Source organism: Macaca thibetana, chromosome 6, assembly GCF_024542745.1.
Source record: "Macaca thibetana thibetana isolate TM-01 chromosome 6, ASM2454274v1, whole genome shotgun sequence".
Lineage (NCBI taxonomy): Eukaryota > Metazoa > Chordata > Mammalia > Primates > Cercopithecidae > Macaca > Macaca thibetana.
Genome location: NC_065583.1, coordinates 140411336 through 140432391, shown reverse-complemented (window position 1 = coordinate 140432391; position 21056 = coordinate 140411336). Strand labels below are relative to the sequence as shown.

At 39.7% G+C, this 21056-nt stretch overlaps 1 protein-coding gene across 4 annotated transcripts in view; it reads left to right on the top strand.

Annotated features, from left to right (window-relative positions):
* The window catches only part of DAB2 (DAB adaptor protein 2), a 75545-nt gene that overhangs the window by 32471 nt on the left and 22018 nt on the right, over positions 1-21056 (top strand). For all 4 annotated transcript variants that reach the window (XM_050793420.1, XM_050793421.1, XM_050793422.1 and 1 more), the window contains exon 2: positions 20801-20993. In XM_050793420.1, coding sequence (XP_050649377.1) covers positions 20903-20993 — 91 coding nt within the window. In that variant the 5' untranslated portion in view covers positions 20801-20902. The remainder of the gene's footprint in view (positions 1-20800; positions 20994-21056) is intronic.

The following is a 21056-nucleotide window of genomic DNA, read 5'->3' as shown; positions in this document are numbered from 1 at the left end:
GAGCGTAGTGTTTCCTTCTGGTGTTTATGAAGACAGTGTTGATTTAGAACTTTGGATTTTATGACAACACTGAAGGAAACATCACTGATATTCTTCAATACCCTCAGGTGTAACAGAATTGCTCCCTTCTGGTACTGCCATACAGATGCTCCTTTAGATTGTAATGTGGTTATAGGAGACTCACCAATATTAAATGTAACTATCCCCTCAATTCGTGTCATAATTTAAAAAAATTGTTGAGGAGGGTTATTAACCTTTCAGACAACATTTGCATCTTTCCATAATTGATATCAATACAGCAATTTATATATAATTCCTTTAAGTAATACTACTTTTTCTTCCTGTTATGAAGTATTAATAGCAATGAAGCTTTCTACCCTAATCAGAAACAATTCCTCCAAAACACATAGCATCAGTTATAACTGTGACCTGCTTGTTCTTTCTCCCCACCTATCCTCTAAGCCCCTTGAGAGTAGAGACCATGTCTATTTTGTCACTGTATACATAGGATAATGCAGTGCTTGGCACACAGTAGGTGTTTAATAAACAATAACCAGATGGCCAGGTGAGTGAGTAACTCAAGCCACTTTCATTTACAACATCGATTGCAATTTATTATAGAGTGAGCAAAATGGAAAACTTTAGCTTGTCTTATCATCTCTTGGTATAAGTAAAACAGTTCTGAGCTCCCCCCCCACCTTTTTTTTAACTTTAAGGTTATTTATAATGAGCAATATCCATATGTTCTTCTAGTTTATATCTGCTTAGGGCCTAAGGAAGGCAGACAAGCTGTTACTGAAATTCTCCAGATGGTGTGGTCTTTCCAAGTTGCTAGTTTAACTTCTACCAATGGAGTATTCATTGTTGCTCATATATCTGTCTGACCTGATGGATGTAATCACCTGGCTAATAAGAATTGTGGTGAATAGATTTCAGCCTGATATTTCATCCACAAACAACTTCTTATTCTCCTTCTGTTGCTCCTTTTAAAAGTGTCCACCAAATTGTTTATAAAATTACTAATAAAATTTGAGAAAATAGATGAGACCTTTGGCTTAGCACTGGATAATTAAGGCTATTGTTTTGACTTAACACAATTTCCGCCCAAATCAAAGAAACTTGTTTTGTTATGTTTTTTATTTCCCTGTGCAGCTGTATTGTGAATTAAGATATCCATTAGGCTCTTTAAAATGCTAAAATTAGGTCACAAACTCATTATTGCCTGCACAGACCCCAGCATTTCCAAGAACTCCAGGCTGGAAACCAACTATAGGCCATCCACTGACCAACTTTCAAAATCCTAGCATAAGAGTTTTTTGACTTCTACTTATCATTTGACTGAAAACTTACTGTTGAATTTTTAATATGTCAGGAGCCTTCACCAACGACTCTGGTTAGGTATCATTTAATGATGCCTAAGATGAAAGTGTTGACAGCTGACTATGGGCAGCGTTCTATGTGATTTCAGATATGCTCATGTTCTCTGTGTGGTCTCCCTTCACTTTTGAGTTTAATTGAGAGTGACTGAACGCTAGAACATCTTCATGATTCTGTCTTTAGCCCAAGTTAGACTATAGACTTATGCTTACATTTTAAACTTTGCTGTCTACCAAATTAGTGCATCTTTAAGGAATTTAATTTTTAAAATACAGAAAAGCACGTCACCCCAATGTCACTTATTCTAAATGTATAAGAAACAGAAATCTGTCTTTTTCCTTCCTACTACCCTTCTTAACGAGCATTTTCTTGGCACTGGTCTTTCCAGATTTTCAACACTTTTATGGAAAAACATATATACATTGGGAAAATATCATATTAATATATTCTGCTTCAAACAAGAGACTATAAATACATGACTATCTTAGTTAATAGCTGCCATTTACAAAAGATGCTCTTTTTTTTGTTTTTAAGGAGCTCACATTTCAAAATCTCATTTCACTTCATATACATTTCTATAAAGCAGACATTAGGGGAGCCCTTTTGTATGATGAAATCATCTTAGAATGTAGGGTGTAAGACATAATGGCCTTTGACTTTTTAAAGAGCCACCTTTAAGACATTATGTTTATTTGAAGTTTGAGGGTCACTAAGCATCAGAGCTTGGCAAGATGGGATAACCTTGAATCTAATGTTTGAGATTGTTAGTCCTTAACCTTTCAATTAAAAGCCTTTGTTTCCAGAAGATTAGCCAAATATTTGAAAGAAACCGGCAATGTTGAATCACTCCAAAGGGCAAGTCCATGCAACGGTCATACTGCAGAGCTCTCTGACTCTTTGATGCTGTGTCCCTGTACTCGGATTTGTCACCACCCCAACCTCCACACCATCACTCAAAACCTGAAAGTCCTCCCAGTCCCATCCAGACAAAACAGAGTGCTACCGCCCACCCTGATCCAGCTTGACCTACGTTTTCACCTTTCCCCTGGTATAATCCACAGGCCCTATATAGCCAAGCAGACATGAATATCTTTTACTCATTGCTATTAGTTCGTCTTTCCGGAAAGTTCGTCTTTCCCGAAAGTGCACGTTGCCCCAGTCTTTGAAGAACTAACTTAATTATCTCTTTTGTTGTAAAGCAAAGACATTAAAGCATATGTATCAGGCTGGTGTGACTTGCAGATTGTTGCTCCACTCCTGCGCTTCAGCCTCCTCTCCTGTCAAATAGGGATGGTAATGTCCAGGATTAAATGAGAATGTCTTAGCATCACATCTGGTATATAATAAACATTCAGTAAATTTAACTTTTAAAAATCTAATATTCTGTGTGTGTGTGTGTGTGTTTTGTTTTTTTTGTTTTGTTTTGTTTTTTTGAGACGGAGTCTGGCTCTGTGGCCCAGGCTGGAGTGCAGTGGCCGGATCTCAACTCACTGCAAGCTCCGCCTCCCGGGTTCACGCCATTCTCCTGCCTCAGCCTCCGGAGTAGCTGGGACTACAGGCGCCCGCCACCTCACCCGGCTAGCTTTTTGTATTTTTTAGTAGAGACGGGGTTTCACCGTGTTAGCCAGGATGGTCTCGATCTCCTGACCTCGCGATCCACCCGTTTCGGCCTCCCAAAGTGCTGGGATTACAGGCTTGAGCCACCGCGCCCGGCCCATATTCTGTGTTTCTAAGGAACATGTCCAGGACATTCTCAGTCCTGGATTCCCAAATCTACTTTCCTCTACTCTCCTTTTTCCCCAGAGCATTTTTCATCTTCTGAAAGTCTATACTCCACTTATGTTTTGCTCCCTGTTAGATAGTAAACCCTATAAGGGAACAGATCTTTATTTTGCTCATTGGTATATCCCAAGCTCTAGAAGAATGCCTGGCACTTAGTAGGGATGCAGTTTTGATTACATGAATTAACTTGCTATTAAAGATCACTGGAATTCAGGGGTAAACTTGGTTTCCAGTCTAAATTGTAATGGCTTTGAGTTGGGATCAATCACCAGACCCCCATGTGCTCTAAACAACAACAAGAAAAAAGACTGTCAGTGTCTGCAGGCTTTTTTAGTTTTGTCATAATCATGGCTTCACAGCAAAATCTAGGGTAGCTAGTGGCCTACCGTTTGCGTCATCTCTCTGGCCATGCACAATATAAGGGAAATGACATACTCTTAAGAGTCAAAAGATATTTGTTTTTTTTCCCCTTAAGAGAATGTTTTGGACCCAGGTGCAAATATAAAATAGCATTTAGGGTAGGAAACCGCCTCAGCTCTGACAGCGAATGACAAACTCGGAGAAGGGAACTTTATTCACATCTCACCTCTGACAATTAACTCTAAAAGCAGAACTTTGCTTATTTTAGAGGAACTATGCAAACTTGGTGGTGTTGTTTCTTTCACTGTTTTACTTGGTGGAACTAATTGTTTATATGCTTCTGTAGTATGTTAATTAAGGAACATTGCTAGTTAAAAAAAAACACTGCAACTATAAATATTTTTCTAATTTCACAGTTTGCTATACTAAAAGGTTTCTGTGGAGTGTGGAAGGGCTTGGTCATTACTTTTGGAGGATTTGTCTTAACTTGCTTGTCTGTAATATTGAGTCTTTTTAATAAAGATTGGATTAGGAACTTAATAGTGGCTTTCAAAGAAGACTTGTCTTTGCATAGGGCTATAGAGTTCAGCTAAGGAAACAAATGATCTAATTGCATTCTCTGATGCTAAAAATGCCTGCATAGGAGGACTAGAAAATAGCAGATGCTACCATCAAGTGGATCCTCTAAGACTTCAAGGACCAAATCAAGTTACTTTTATTTAATGACCATAATAAGAATCATACAGAGAGGCTACAAATGGAGCCCCTAGCTAATCACTTGTGTCCATCCCACATTTCCCTTAAGTATTAAAATGGCAATTGCTAATAGGTACAGAGTTTTGCAACAGGTCATTAGTGGTTCAGAGAAATGCTCTGGAAGAAAATAAAAGCTAATGAAACATCTTGCTTAAGTATTACATTTTTTATGAACCAAGCAAACTTCCTTTATTATGACTCATTGATGTTGACATTCCCGGGTAGACTAACCAGAAACCTTTTTTTAGTTCAATATAAATATGAATATTTCATAAAGGGCCAAGAGGTCTCTGCTGACACTCAGCTAAGTGTCATTTGATAAAGAACCGTTCCTATTAGTTCACCTCATGCTAGAACTAGAAACCAGAGTGGTACCCCCATGATTAGTTATCTTAAAGACTGGTGTGTATTCAACAGGCCTGGAGAAAGAACCTTCATCTCATCTGCTTACTCTGGGAAAGTCTCCCAGTGGTAAGTCAGATTTTTAAACCAACCTTTTGCCATAAAGTCAAACCTGCACCTTTAATGAGGTATGTGTGACACTGAGGGCGAGGCAGGTTTGTAAATGATAAATTTTAGTGAAAAGGAAAAATAATACAATTTCTAGTCAATACTCTGCAAACTAGAAAACAATATAGTTCATTTTTTTTTTAAGCAGGATAGTTAGATAGTAATCTCACCATTAACATAAACCAAACTCATTTGACACAGAAGGAGTAGAGAGTTGGCCACGACTAGATGCACTGTAAAACTATCTACAGCTGGAGATGATTCTGAATAACACATATTAAAAGATACACACACAGATCTGATAAATGAGTCTTCATAGCTTAGAAAACCAGAAAACCTAAATTGTCCTAGTATATAAATTTTTCATGTCAAATAAGTTAAGCCCTTAGGGAAGTAGCAGTGTATTTGGTGCCCTATGATTTGAAGATTTGTTTAATTAATGCATTGCCTTTTAAAATATCCCAGCAGAGTTGTTTATCAGGCCAGTAGTATAAGGTTTATAAGAAACGAACATCGTGCATGGGCTATTACTTCATATTAATATAAAGTTAAGATACTAATTACTTCAATCGTACAGATTATGTCTAGATCAAAAGTAAGAAGAATACGATGTTGCCTTTGGGGAAGAAAACTAGATTTTTCTACGATCCTCAAAATTTGTTAATACCAAAATGGTTAATACCATCTCAAGAGCTTATCTTAAAAAATGTAAATGGAGTAGTCGAGACTTGAGCCTTTGAAGCTGTTGCCTAATGACATAACCAGGTAGCTTTTCCAGGATATCTTATTTTTATGCAACTCATACAAAGTTTATTTTTTCCCCATCCCTAGCCCTGAATTAATTAGAGATGACTAAAAGAGATGACTAAAGAAAACAATCCAGTGGAGTATACACATTAGAAAATCTTCAAAGTCCCTCTATAAATCCTAGAATAAACTTTCTGAAATCTGTACAGATTAAGGTGAAACTTGAGATCTGTCCTTGTGTTCTTGGACTATTACAACCAAGAAAGAAGATGTGTGAGCTATTTAATATATGTTCATTCTTAAGATGCCTTAGTTCTCCGAAACACTATCATTCATTTTAATCTCATCTGTAGAGGTCATTTAAATGACTTGTCAAAAGTCGTATAGAAATTGAATTCCTGAGGTCTTCTCTGGATTAGGAACAATGTTTAATGGTTGGGGTCACCAAGGAGTGGTTCTTTTCTGAAATCTCTACTAGATACAAGGTTCCTTGAATTATGCTTCCAAACTTGCTGAGTGTGCTTCCTGATCCCAAAGATAGATGTCTAGCCATGTTTGTGAAAGCATAGACCAATCAATGGTGATTACTTACATGAAACTAACAGGTGTGATTTTAGGTATGTAAACTTGGATTTATATAAAGAAGTTATGAAACAAAACCTGTCTCACAGACTTTATAAGCAAAATTCTGATATTTAGTGGTAGGTGTTTTATTGTATTAATAATTGAACCTTTCTATGCTCATCTATTTCTGTAGTTGCTGAACTGTATACAGATATTTCAATACATTAGAACACTTTGTTGTTCAGTGTAATTGCTCCAATTGTGCAACAGCTAATCTGTTTAATTCAGCAGAAACTAGAATACTGTCATTTGGAATTTTCACATCCCTCAGTTTAAAAGTGCATTTATTTATTCCCACAAAACGTATTTGTTCCAATACTATTTCCCAACAGATGAGAGAATAATGACAGATGTGAACTTTAGCTCAAGAATACTTGTGCATTTCTGCCAGTTTTGTTCATCTTGTACTCAATCTGCAGCAGCTTTTTAGAGTTTTTTTTTTTTTTTTTTTTTTTTTTTTTTTTGAATAATCATAAGCACAATTTCAAGCAGGTAGGCTAACCATTGGGAGACCTTCTCTTGGATCTGGAATTCAACTCATGTGGTATTACTATATGATCACAAAAAGCAAGACACCAATTTGACAGATTCACCTCTCTCCCTTGTATACAAAAACCTAAAATTACCCAGGGGTTTCTTATCCATTAACCTATCTAATTTGCCCAGTAACCAAGAAATAAGTAAATGAAGAATATATTCTTACTTGTAGAAGAGCTCTCCTGGCCTTTTAGGAAGCACAGTCTAATGTTGCACATTCTAGGAAGCAAACTGCCAAGATTCTGACCTTCAGCCTGCTTGAACACTGGTATCAAGAGGAGAGATGGCTGGTTGTCAGGTTGCTGGTTCTCTGTAAACCGGAAATTTGACAAATAAATACCAAGTCACTTTTTATTTTTAAATGACTCCTTTTTCCTTCATCTAATTTGAAAGCAACCACGTCTTGTCTAAAGGAAATTAACTAAATCATGGAAGAACCATTTTTTAAATGATAATATTTTGAGCACACCAGATGACAGTAAATAGTAAGCAGTTTCAAATCAAAACAAACATAGCTATTCATAGCCACTGGGATTAGCAAGGCCACCAGTATTCCTGGAGATGAAGCCTAACTGCCATGTTGGTTGTGGATGTCTTCCCCAACTCGAATAGATCATACCAGATGTGGAAATGTGACCCAGTGGCAAGTCTCTCATGGAAGGTTAATGCCAACTCTACGGGTAGGTTGAACATCAAAACAAAGGGCATGCCACCTGGAACCTCGAGACAACATATTAGAATTAGATAAGCTAAACTGATCTTGTTTTGAGTCAGCATAACTGTAAGAAGTGTTTTCATGATTTTGCTCTCTATGCAACAAAAAATAAGTTCCACTGTCCATATACAGTCACTATGTACGCCCTAGTTTTCTCTGTGCAGATTTACAAGGCAGCTGGATTCTTCTTCCTTCAAACTCTTTAAACAGCGTATCCTTGAAACATGAGTTGCAGAAAGGGTACAGCAACACTCAAGCAATGGCTTTGAGGATTATATAAATGTGGGGCTTTGCCTGGAAAGGGAAACCACATTGGGATTTTATATAATTTAGCCAGGCTATTAAAGAAGAAACCAAATATCAGGCAGTATTTCTTGCACTGGCTTTTGGAAGTGGAGAAGTTTAAGATTACCTACTTGTTTTAAAGTGCCCTGGTGTGGTATGTATCATAAAATAATTGTACTAGTGTATGTGGCCCTTCATTTATAGCTTAATGTTGATAGCACAGATGCTTCTAAATAACATGCTTTTTACAAACTCTTCTAACATCAGCATAGACTTTCAAGCTGACTACTGTCATGGCACTTGAATAGAAAGTGGGAAGTGTTTAACAATGAGGATTTATATGCATATGCATCATAGGTGAATTCACAGAGGGACGTGGATGAAGAAATGATTGTACCTTGAAGTCTACAAGTGGGGTATGCTGCACATCTATGTTGACTGAATTCAGGATGATTTCATACGGGGATGAGAATGCACAACTTAATGTTGTATATTCTAGGAAACAAACTGCCAAGATTATTTGTATCATTCATTTTAAAACTGGCATGGTGGGCCAGGCATGGTGGCTCACACCTGTAATCCCAGCACTTTGGGAGGCTGAGGCAGGAGTTTGAGACCAGCCTGGCCAAAATGGTGAAACCCTGTCTCTACTAAAAATACAAAAATTAGCACCTGTAGTCCCAGCTTCTCAGGAGGCTGAGGCAGGAAAATCGCTTGAACCTGGGAGGCGGAGGTTGCAGTGAGCTGAGATCCCGCCACTGCACTCCAGCCTGGGCGACAGAGCGAGACTCAACAAACCAACCAACCAAACAAAAAACCTAGCACAGAAATACGAAAAGAAGTTATCTTTGGTAGAAATATCTAACCTAGCTTAGAAAGGACAGACATGAAAACAGTAAAACATTTGCTGGGTTAGTTTGGGTAAGTGTACGATGAGGGAGGATTGTAGTAAAAGCTATGAATGATGTGAGTGTGTTGCCTCTGAGTCTTAACTTTTTGACTACCTTTTCCTGCCAGGATCAAGCATAATACATTGTATATTTAGGTGCCAAATTTAAAGTAAAACTCATGCATTTACTGTGTTTTGTATCAGTTCCAGAGTGCTTTCTGTCAAGTCACTGCCCCAAAGACACTGCAATAGAAAAATTCTAGAGGTTTCTATGTCAGTAGTATTTTTTTTTAACATTAAAACTCTAATATTTTTCATGTAAGTTATTCGTTCTTTAGAATATTCTGTGCCCTTGGATTTAGGGTGGGAGGGAAGCAGAATGAAATATAATGTCCTACTTTACCATCAAATGATACAAAATAAAGTTCTTCAAAATTCAGATTTTAAAACTGGTTTATTCTATTGACCCATTCCAGTTGCCTATGAACACTTTAGCTTTCTAAAATCTTCTTCCAAAAGTGCTTTCTTGGTATATGTTCTGATTGATATCACTTCAAAACTAGAAATACCAAGCCCTCCTGCTCTTGGGGTCTCCTATGAGGGTGCCCTCCTGCTGTGGTCACCATGGTGTGATGTCTTCAGCCTCAACACAGTCACCTAGTGCAAGTGACTGGGCTACCACCAAAACCTGGTGGGTTTTAGCCACTGAAGAAAGGCTCTGGCGACCGGGGTAGGTGTGACCATCTCTGGTCCTGCAGTAGCATCTCCAGGTATGGGAAGTGCTCAGTAGAGTTCCGCCATGTCCCTACAGGCCCTCTGGTCACACAGCTCTTTCAGTGTGATAATGCATGCCACCCACCAGCCACTGTACCAAGGCATGCCCATGCTGCCCGGGTCTGCTTGGCTGGGTCAGATTGGACACCTTGTCCCAGGTCTTTAGTTAAGACTACCCACCTTCCTGTTGTGGGGATTCTTCCCTTGGGCCCTCCCCACTGTGTCAGACCACTTCAGCCCATTAACCATTTCCCAGAAGCACCTTAGCCTACTCTACAGACTTGTTCACCAGGTTCCCAGATACCTTTGAGTTCTAAAGCCTGAAGTATATGGGAAAGAGTAGCCTTTGCCAAACTCCTCCAACCCCCTAATAATGCCATATTATCCTTTTTCCCAGAACAATGGTTTCATGATAGCTTTTCATCAGAAGTAATGGGAATCACTCATGGCTCCTTCCATAGGTGACTTGATATTTCTCTAAGTAGAAAGAGAAGCAGCCAGAGGGGGTCTCCTCCTCATAGGAGACCCCAAGAGCAGGAGGGCTTGGTATTTCTAGTTTTGAAGTGATATCAATCAGAACATATACCAAGAAAGCACTTTTGGAAGAAGATTTTAGAAAGCTAAAGTGTTCATGGGCAACTGGAATGGGTCAATAGAATAAACCAGTTTTAAAATTTGAATTTTGAAGGACTTTATTTTGTATCATTTGATGGTAAAGTAGGACATTATATTTCATTCATTCGAGATGACATTTAATATCACAACTCTGGGCTCAAGGATATAGTCATTACCTTGTCAATCTCTCTTCTCTACATCACTTCCCAGGGACAAGTACAAAAGGGAGAACAGCATATAAGGAAAGACATACCATATAATGAAAGAATTATGCAGGGGCATCGGTGACTAGCAGCCTCCAAATACAGAACTCTGCAAAAGCTATGCTGCAGCATGCTGTGCACTAGACCATAATTCCCCATTTCCATGTCAAGTTGTGCCCACAACATTGTCCTACCTAGCTCGCTTGAGATATACGAAGCTCACATACCAAATGGTCCCTGATGTAAAGCAGATGACAGCCCAAATGATTCAGTGCCAGCAATGTAAGACAATGACAGAAGTGTGATTTTTAACCTCTGTAGTTTCCCTAAAGTTTCAATGTCACTTCCTTCCCTTTGTAGAAGTGAGTTAAAGGAGAAAGTTGGATTCCTGTTCTGTTTAATTTAAGCCAGAGGAGGTTATACTTGAGAACTGGAGTGGAATATGTTTCTTCTCCCACATTAAAGCTGAAATGGGACATTAAAGCTGAAATGGGTATATACTCTCTAATGCCAATTAATTCAAGCTCAAGCCTCATATGTCCATATTCACAAAAGTTCCACATGATCAAAAGACCAAAAGGACATTCTGACACTGCTATCTTTCTTTTTTTTTTTTTTTTTTTTGAGACAGTCTTGCTCTGTCGCCCAGGCTGGGGTGCAGTGGCCGGATCTCAGCTCACTGCAAGCTCCGCCTCCCGGGTTTAGACCATTCTCCTGCCTCAGCCTCCCGAGTAGCTGGGACTACAGGCGCCCGCCACCTATCTTTCTTAGAACCTGAATAAGTGTAAAGAGGGATTCTAGAATCAATCATCTCTGCATGTCTGTGTTCATACAAGCATATTAACTTACAGCCAGCTTTGCCGAGAGGCCAGAACATGTTCTCACTGTGAAGACTACACTTTCTATTTTTTCCAACTCTAGTGCAGTTAAGCGCTCAAACTAATAGCCCTTGTGCTGAAACAACAAAGCAAAAATACAATTGCAAAACTGATCATAACCTTAATACTTCTGTTCAACTTATGAACACTTTCAGACACTTGCAGTGAATTGGGCGGCACTGCCCAGTCTAAAGGCCAGGCACGGTGGCTCATGCCTGTAATCCCAGCACTTTGGGAGGCTGAGGCGGGTGGATTGCCTGAGGCTAGGAGTTTGAGACCAGCCTGACCAACATAGTGAGACCCTGTCTCTACTAAAAATGCAAAAATTAGCTGGGCCTAGTGGCGGGCCCCTGTAGTCCCAGCTACTCGGGAAGTTGAGGCAGGAGAATCACTTGAACCCGGGAGGTGGAGGTTGCAGTGAGCTGAGATCATGCCACTGCACTCCAGCCTGGGCGACAGAGCAGGACTCTGTCTCAAAAAACAAAAAACAAAGAATGTACCCCTATTTGGATGCATGAAGCTTCTTTAAAGTTTAAACTCTCCTAAACTTTCTTTATGGTGAGGACTGTTTCTTATGCTCCAATAAGATACATTCCTAATAACAAGTTATTTAAAAAAACAAAATGGGGGGCGGGTACAAAATTAGGACGGGTTATGAGTCCAGAGTATTGAAAGTTGCCAATTCAAGAGCTTAGACTTCCTATCATGCTCAAAAAACAAACAAACAAACAAACAAAAATAGAAAAAACTAAAACTTAAAGGCCAAGCACCGAATAGTAGAGAATGTACTGAAATAAATTTAAATGCTTTGATCTGAAAGTCTCAGACCTAGGCAAAACATCCAAATCAGTATTAATGAGGCAGTTTGACTAAGTAGCTCTTGCTACCTAGGCAAAAAGGAATCTAGTGACAATGTATAATTAGTCCATGTAAAATCCTTTTTCTATTTTGATTTAGAAAACATCTATTAAATACCATGTTCAAATTACCCTGCTAAGCTATCTTCTTGTTCTTTTGCTTGGTATATCTACTAAATGGAAGGCATTCTTGGTTCAGTCCCCATGCAATGGGCTTTGTACATCCTGTTTTTAAAAAATGGTTTTTAAAAACAGACACATGTAATCTCTAGGAATAAGGCATTAGAGTCTCATGCTAGATCTTTCCTGGTGCCAGCTTTGTCCCCTCCAGCTGTTTCACAATTAGACAAGTCAAACTCTCTTTCTTGCCCTCCGTTTTCTAATCGTTATAATAAGATGACGTGGCCAAATTATTCCCTAGTTTTCTTCCAGCTCAAGTCTAACGCACTTGGTATTTCTTTAAGCAGACAAAGGGCTGTTAAAATAGACTGTTGGACCTCACATAGGTCAGTACATTGGAATGATCTAGGAATCTTTAAAATATATTGATACCTGGGACTCTGTGCCCAGAGACTGTGATCTAATTTATCTGGGTATGATATGAATATCATGTTTTAAGAGCTCCACAGTAAAATTTTCCCAGATGATGTGAAGCAGATCTCCTAAACTGTCCATGATAATGATGTAGGTATGAATTTTGACTCAGGATTCATTGGAACAGGGCTCTCCGGGTAACTTAGAGTAGATTTTGTTCCCAGAGTCTGTTCCCATCAGAACCCAACTTTTGTAGGCTCAGAAGGCAGAGCTGGGCAGGAGGTGGCTCTTACATTGGCAAACCCTCTCACTTTTCCACCTGGGCTTTACTAATTAAAGTGCTAGACTGGGTGCAGTGGGTCATGCCTGAAATCCCAACATTTTGAGAGGCCAAGGCTGGTGGATCACCTGAGGTCAGGAGTTCAAGACCAGCCTGGTCAACATAGTGAAACCCTGTCTCTACTGAAAATACAAAAAATTAGCCAGGCGTGGTGGCTGATGCCTGTAAACCCAGCTACTTGGGAGGGTGAGGCAGGAGAATCACTTGAACCCAGGGGGTGGAGGTTGTAGTGAGCTGAGATCGCACCACTGCACTCCAGCCTGGGCAACAAGAGCAAGACTCTGTCTCAAAATAAATAAATAAATAAAGTATCACACCATTCCACGTTTCCACTTATTAGTAATTTGAGTATAGGTTCTTATTGTTCTAAAAGTGTTTAAACACTTACTCTGGAAATGCAATGTTGGAAAGAGCACAAGACTGCACAGCACATAGCTTCTGTGACCTAGCTTTGGTTTAATAGTAGCTGCTGATATGGTTCGGCTTTGTCTCCACCCAAATCTCATCTTGAATTGTGGCTCCCATAATTCCCATGTATTGTGGGAGGGACCTAGTAGGAGGTCATTAAATCATGGGGGCAGTTTTCCCCATACTGTTCTCTTGGTAGTGAATAAGTCTCATGAGATTGATGGTTTTCAAAGGGGTTTCCCGTTTTCAATTGGCTGTCATTCTTGTCTGCCACCATGATTGTGAGGCCTCCCCAGCTATGTGGAACTGTGAGTCCATTAAACCTCTTTTTCTTTATAAATTACCCAGTCTCAGGTATGTCTTTAACAGCAGTGTGAGAACAGACTAATACAACTACCATTTGTTAAGCACTTTCTAAGCCAGGTGCAGATGTCTCTACGTAAGTTCTTTCTGATTTTTTTCCTAACGGCTCAGCAAACTATATTCTTATTTTACAGGTGAAGAAATAAACATTAGATAAATTGCCTCAAGCCACAGAGCAAGGAAATGATGAATCCTGGGTGGGTGGGACTCCCAAGCCTGAGCTATTAGCTGCTATGCTATCCCACCTTTACCCAAAATTAACTGTATAAGAGAATCTTAACTCTGGTCTGACTTGGTTCGAAAAACAGGGAAAGCATCTTGGTTCAAGGTTTAATAAGTCCTCTAAGTCCTGCCATATCATTTTCAAAGGTTAAAGGCAATGATGCCTCCTTGCTGTAAATGCATAACTTGTGTATAGCTCATTGACTCGGGCTTGTTCTGTTAGTGAGGCCCCTACAGCAGTGTCAGCATTTACAAGAAAATCTTCTAAGGACTCCTTTTCAGTATACATTAGCATAGTCTCATTCCTCAGTGAAACAGGCTGTAAAAATCTTCCTGTCTGCTCAATTTGGTCTTTGCAAAGTAGAAGAGCCTTCCTAAAAGCATAAGAATCCAAACAAGCAGTTAAAGGAGGAAGGATTTTCATAAAGTGTCAGAAACAGTCTAACTTTGCTACAGCATCGCTGGTAATGACCCCTATTCTTAAAGGGCCACTTTGAAGATAGCGGTGAAGGCTGTTTGCTGCCCTCTTGGACCCCGAGGTCTGTCTTAGAGGTTAATATTTCACATGTCACCCTAATTCTGCACTTTAGCTGAGGCAGGCAGAAAGTTCAAAGAAACAAGGAAGCACATTCTCTGTCCAGTACAAAGTACTGGACATTCTAAACAAATAAGTTCATGTTGCTTTCTTCTTGAGTCTCCTTAATTCCTTTCCCTGTGTCTATTTTATGTGGCTTGTTCTGAAAAATTAATGGTATGTTAATGTCAGCGGGATGATGACTTTTTGAAAGTAGCTTATAAAATACAGGTTAAAATCAGTGAGATTCCAGAAAAGGCAAGAGAGACAGTGTATGTAAGAGAAGAGGAAACACAGACTGTGCTCACTTTGAACCCAGTGACTTATGAGGGAATGATTTTGTGTTGCTGTGTCCATTTCATTATTCATAAAATAGAGACACATTCGGCCGGGTGCGGTGGCTCACACCTGTAATCCCTGCACTCTGGGAGTCTGAGGCAGGTGGATCACCTGAGGTCAGGAGTTTGAGACCAGCCTGGCCAACATGGTGAAACCCTGTCTCTACTAAAAATACAAAAAAATAGCTGGGCATGGTGGCGGGTAGCTGTAATCGCAGCTACTCGGGAGGCTGAGGCAGGAGAATGGCTTGAACCTGGGAGGCAGAGGTTGCAGTAAGCCAAGATTGTGCCACTGCATTCCAGCCTGGACAACAAAGCAAGACTCCATCTCAAAAAAAAACAAACAAAAAAAAAAACAAGAAGAGAGACATTCTGTTTCATAGGCCTTTTGGGATAAGTGTTCTTAATGGTTGGTATACTAGGTGTTTGTACCATTCCTCTTAATGTTAAAAATAAATTCCCCACCATCTCTGCAATGGAGCTACCACTAAGTCCTTAACTCAAGTTATTCCTTTGACCAGCATTTTGAGACTGACAAAGCACTTTTCCTGCCTGCTCTGTATAATTAGGGTAAGAAGGTAGGCTTGGGGTATCACAGGGGAGGATGGTTGACACTTGTATTGTGATATTGCTTCAAAACCTTGGAATCATTAAGCAGTACCATTGCTGATGCCAACACATTCCTACTGGTAGAAAGGGTAAGGATATATAAGAAGTGTCAGCTAACTTTACCCCCACAAAGCCTAGACTAATCATTGTCCACCATGCTGGCAATTCAAGGAATGAAAGCACTAGACATTTTATATGAATCACTAAGGACTAAGTAATAGCTGATTTTTATTATTGCAAAGTCCATAGTCATTCTAAGATGACTCATGCAGTCTTCCAGAATAAATTTCTCAGCGCCTTCTCAGAAACCAAGAGAGATGTTGCAAGCTCCAGAATCTCTCGTAGTCATCTGATGCTAGTACCACAGAAGGGGGAAGTCTCTGCATTCTTTCAGGGAGATTTGTATTAAGTCCAAAATCCAAGTTAGAGATCTTCACTTAAATGGAAGCTAATTTTATTAATATAGCAGAGTTTCCTTTACAGCTTTCTGTTCTATCTGAGGCCTTAAAAAGGAGTCAGGATTATAGGGTAACTTTAGATCCTCCTTTGTTTTTACATGTGTCATCTTACTTCTCTTTTCAATCTTCCAATGAAGGAAACAGCCTGTCCCTGAGAACCAGGATAACAAACTACCTATTTTTAGATGGGGAACTGTGCTTGTGAGCCTTTTTATGTGTTTTTGAGCTTTAATTTGTAATCCTTGCCTTGTGATAACACCCCTTGGGTGTATTTCCTGACTAATTTTGCACTTTTTGAACTGAAGGGACCTGAGACTATACCCAACAAGTGAGAAAATTGTATACTTCCTCCTTGTGCTACACTCGCTTGCTTCCATTTATAAGAGATTATTACCATCCTAGAGCTTTCAAACAGACCTCGTTGCTTAACATAAGCTAGACACTTTCTTCAACAGAGCCCCAGTTTGGAAGGGTAATCAAATGTAATGCATTTGAATATTGAATATTAAGTTTAAACCAATTATTCTCTACAGAGGGATCTAAGTCTATAAGCGAGCTGCCTTCTATCTACTGCATGTTAGATGATAACTTGCCTATTTGACAAGTCTGTGATGGGGACTTGCTCTTTAAACCTTGGGAAAAAGGTAAATTATCACTCTGGTATGTGCATAACTGGATGTACACTTTTGTTAAAATCTTGCAATACGTCTTGAACATTTTTTTTGTAAAGGGGTTTGTAGTCTTGAGGTCTATGGGCAGAGTCTACCTTCTGATCATTTCAGGAAGTAAAGATAGATACATTTTCAATTGTATGGCCTACAATGAGACTTACCCTTGGCTACTGCAACTCAACATACACATCCATTTTCTTCAGGGAATTTATATTATTAAACTTTTCCTCATGTTTTTCTTCCTCATCCCTTGGAATTGCTCATACCCAAATGGCGAAAGGATATAGTCAAAGGAAAACAAATACCTTTAAAACAACTCCAATGCTATGAAAAGCTATATTTAAGTATCTGAACAGAGAAATTTTTGCTATAAAAACTTATAGCAAGGTAACACCACTCACCTTAGAACGCTTCCATTTGGCCCAGTCTGCCAGTGCTAGATTTGATATGTGGTCTTAAGCTATGTCTTGTATTACTTTCATGACTAAACCCACATGCCACCGTTCCCTCCCCCCAAACCCCTCAAAGTTCTTTGTGGCACTTCTCAAATTCTTTTAAAATAGACTCATGTTAGAATACAAATAGCCAAATTTAATGAGCTAAGTCTTTTCATGTCAGAAATAATACCCTGCAGTAAAGTATCATATCCGGCTTCAAAGATGGGCAACAAACTCTTAAGCCCAGATCACTTTTTCAGCCAGCGATTCTAACCCAGTTCTGGGCCATCTTGCCGCTGCTATCAACACATGCATTGATGAACTCAGCGTAATACTGAACTAAGCAAGACAGACCTGAAGGTATAGTCACATACACTTCAGTGGCCTCCCATGAAGAAAATAGAATGTATTCTCTTTTGGAATATATTGTTACAGTTCTTGTTCTGGGCCTAGGAAGTAAAAAGTAGATATTGAAGTATATAAATATAGCCTTGAAAGCCAAAATAATATGGTTTTTAAAAGCATATAAGGATTAATATTCAGATGAAACACTTGAATCTGCCACATTTAGGGTATCCTTAAAGAATAGTTTTTTGATCTGGAAAATCAAAACAGATTAGCCTTACCATTGTGTCAGCTGGAGTTCAGTCGACATCAGTTATTTTAAAAGATTTTAATGTTAAGCATTAATTCCCATTCAAATACTAATCAGGCCTGACCCTGCTTAGCTTCCAAAATCAGGCTTATTCATGGTTGTATGACTGCAGATATTAAGTGTTAACTAGGTATAAAGTTGTTAGCTAGAAAACTGAGAGAGTAAGAAGAGAAGACCAAGTCATCACTGGTTAAGTAAACTACAGAAAGCAGCTACCACCTTTAGGGCTGAGTGGACAAAGGTAAGACATTGGAACCGTCAAAGTTTATAAAGCTTGCAGGAGGGGATCTCATGGTGCTGCTACTGAGGCCTGTGAGAAGGGAGTACTGCTCAGCTAGGACTGGAGTCCCTGTATCTGAGGACCTGGGACCTGTTGGCCTGGAGAGAGTACACCAGAGGACTAATGCTGGTGTCTCCAAGATGGGCATGATGAGGCTAGTTCTGCAAGTGTTAAAACTGGATTCAGGGGCTGTTGTAGGAAGAAACTCTTGCTGCTGGGGTGAAGAAGCTCTACTAGAGTCACACTCCCAGGAGCCTCAAGCCATAAGGAAGTCCATGTGGAGCAAGCAGACATGTCCGTGTCCCTTCTCCAGCTTGGCAGTTTCCCTCCAGCGCCCCTTACTGGCAGAGCCACCATGCAGCCAGCAGGCAAAGCAGGCAAAGCAGGAATGTTTGCACAGTCTAGCTCCAGCTTCACTAACCAGGGATAGAGGTAGTTCTGAAGCTGAGACAACTTAATAAATGGCACAGATCACCCCTCTAGCTACTCAGCATCCACATACACCCTTCCACACCTTTCAACTTTCCCCCCGACAGCCACACAAACGTTTCCATCTAAAAAGGTGCAACTGTCTTTCATTCCGAGAAAGATGTTCACACCTTCTCCCCAAACTGGGAAGCTGCAAAGATCCAGCAGGCATCACATTCATTTCTGGAAAACGGTTAGTGTCTTTGGGCTACATTAACCACTCCTAGACTTCAGTCACAGTCCCATCCGAATAATGCACTGCCTAAAGACAAAATTGTACATTTAACTTCAAAAATACTTGCATTAAAAGAGAAGATAGAGAGATAAGAAAACAGGTAATACATACCAGTGTATACACATAACAAGCAAGGAAGAAAATGTGCATAGCTACCACTGTCCTCATTACCATCTACACGAATGCCATCTATATCCCAGACATTGAGAAATGAGTCTCCTACCTTCAAGGAGATTATAGTCCAGTGTATGGACAGACAAGCAAATAGACTTGTGTGTAAACCATGCAATGGACGTGTGTATTTCAAGAGGACTACGTGAAGCTGTGCTGGAATACAGCTTCTCAGCTGAGATTTGTCACTGCAGTGTTGAGGAGCTCTGGTTTGGGGCCAGACAGTCTGGGTTACAAACCTGGTTATATCACTTAGCAGGTATGTCATTTAAAATATCTGTGCCTTCACTTTGGGAGGCCGAGTTGGGTGGATCACGAGGTCAGGAGCTTGAGACCGGCCTGACTAACATGGTTGAAACTCCGTCTCTACTGAAAATACAAAACTTAGCCGGGCGTAGTGCCGCACACCTGTAATCCCAGCTACTCAGGAGGCTGAGGCAGGAGAATCACTTGAACCCGGGAGGTGGAGGTTGCAGTGAGCCAAAACGGCGCCACTGTACTCCACCCTGGGTAACAGAGTGAGACTTTGTCTCAAAAAAAAAAAAAAAAAAAAAAAAAAAAAAAAAAAAAGAAAAGAAAGAAAAGAAAAGGAAAAGGAAAAAGAAAAAAAATATATCTGTGCCTTGGCCTTCCTCTGGAAAATGAAATATTGTGATACAGTAATACTCACAGGACTACTATGAATCTTTTAGAGTTAATACAAGTAAAAGGTTAGTAGTGCCTGGTTCCCACCTAAGTCCTGAGTTAAGTATAACTTTGAGTCTTCTACTGTGTAAGACTTTCATCTATAAACAGACTGTCTCCCTGATGGCCAACCAGCCAGGTGTCTTTGAGCAAAATTAACTACTAAATCTCCAAATGAAACAATTCAGATAACATTACTCATACATAGATTGCATGAATGTATATATTTAAAGACTGTTCAGATTATAAAGACTATTTTAAAACTCACGGTGGGAGAAATTAAGTACTGACCCCTATGAAAACATGTTGACATTTGTAAACAAGCTAAGTGCAATTTAAATTGAGTGAAAACTTGAGACTTACTTTTTATTTAGATACTCTTTAAGTATCTAACAAACGACAGGTATTCTCATGTGGTGGGCTTAGTCCTTCAATTAAAATGTTCACTTAAATGGGTAGTATAGGCACAGAATGAAGAGGGCTTTTAGTGAAGGCTGGGTTGTGAAGGGGTTAGTGTACCAGCCCACATGTTGTCTTAAAACGATTACAAAACAATGAATGACTTTTCTTTGCCTTTGGTCATCAGTTAATGTAGAAAGTTAATCTACTCACTCTAGATCTCTCTATAGCTATATGGAAACATTGGCTCCTGGGAAGTGAGAGAACCTTTTGGAAAGTTAGCTCACTTCTGTGTGGTTTACAATGACTGCGTTTTCCTGTTTCTCCTATTATGATACATTGTGGGTAGGGCAGAGGTTATGAGAGCACAGGACAGACTGTTTGGAGGATGGTGATGCTGAATAATCGCATAAAAATGTACTAGATGAGTTGCACAATTGGCACCCCCTCAATCCATTATTTCCCTGGTACAAATAAGTGTTAATGGCAAAAAAGGATGTCTTTTATAGTGCTTGGATAGCCCTGGGGATCATATGCAGAATCCTAATACTTAAAACAAATTTATCAATGTGAATAAGATACAGTTCATAACTCTAGTCACCGCCTTTACAGTTAAGCAGTTTTGTGAAGAACTGAAATTTATAATGCCCAATCTCAAATGGCATTTGCAATCTCACCAGGCTCAGCATTCAATTTATTTCTGTTTTGCAATAAAACCTAGCAAGTTTTCGATCCCTATCTTTAATACTTGATTTTTATGCCAAAGTTCTAATAAAAACTGCTTAGCTAGATAATCATTAAACGTTACCAGATACCAAGTGCTTAAAGAAAAACCTAATAGGCACACATATTCCATTTTGGAAACTACAAAGGAAACGGCCCTACCCACTCCCCTGCTTTCAGTCTTCAGTCTAATACAGCAGGAGAAGGAACAAAATGAGTCCAAAGAACTACAAAAGAAAGTCACTAGCTGTAAGCCTATTCTGGCATAAAGTCTGGGTCTGCTGTGTTCTGATCTCAATATGCCTCTAAATTCTGCCTACAGGCGTCTGTGGGAGGTTATGTTGATTTGAGACTTCTCCATCGGGGATCGCCTGGTGTCACCAAGTGTTCACTGGTACTGGGGTTTGCTGCCTGCCTTCTTGCCATGTCTAACGAAGTGGAGACCGGTGCCACCAACGGTCAGCCCGACCAACAGGCCGCACCAAAAGCACCCTCAAAGAAGGAAAAAAAGAAAGGTATGGAGAAATCCTCTTGAAGCCACGGAAGGGAGCTAAAGGTGGTTATTCCTGGAGAAATGT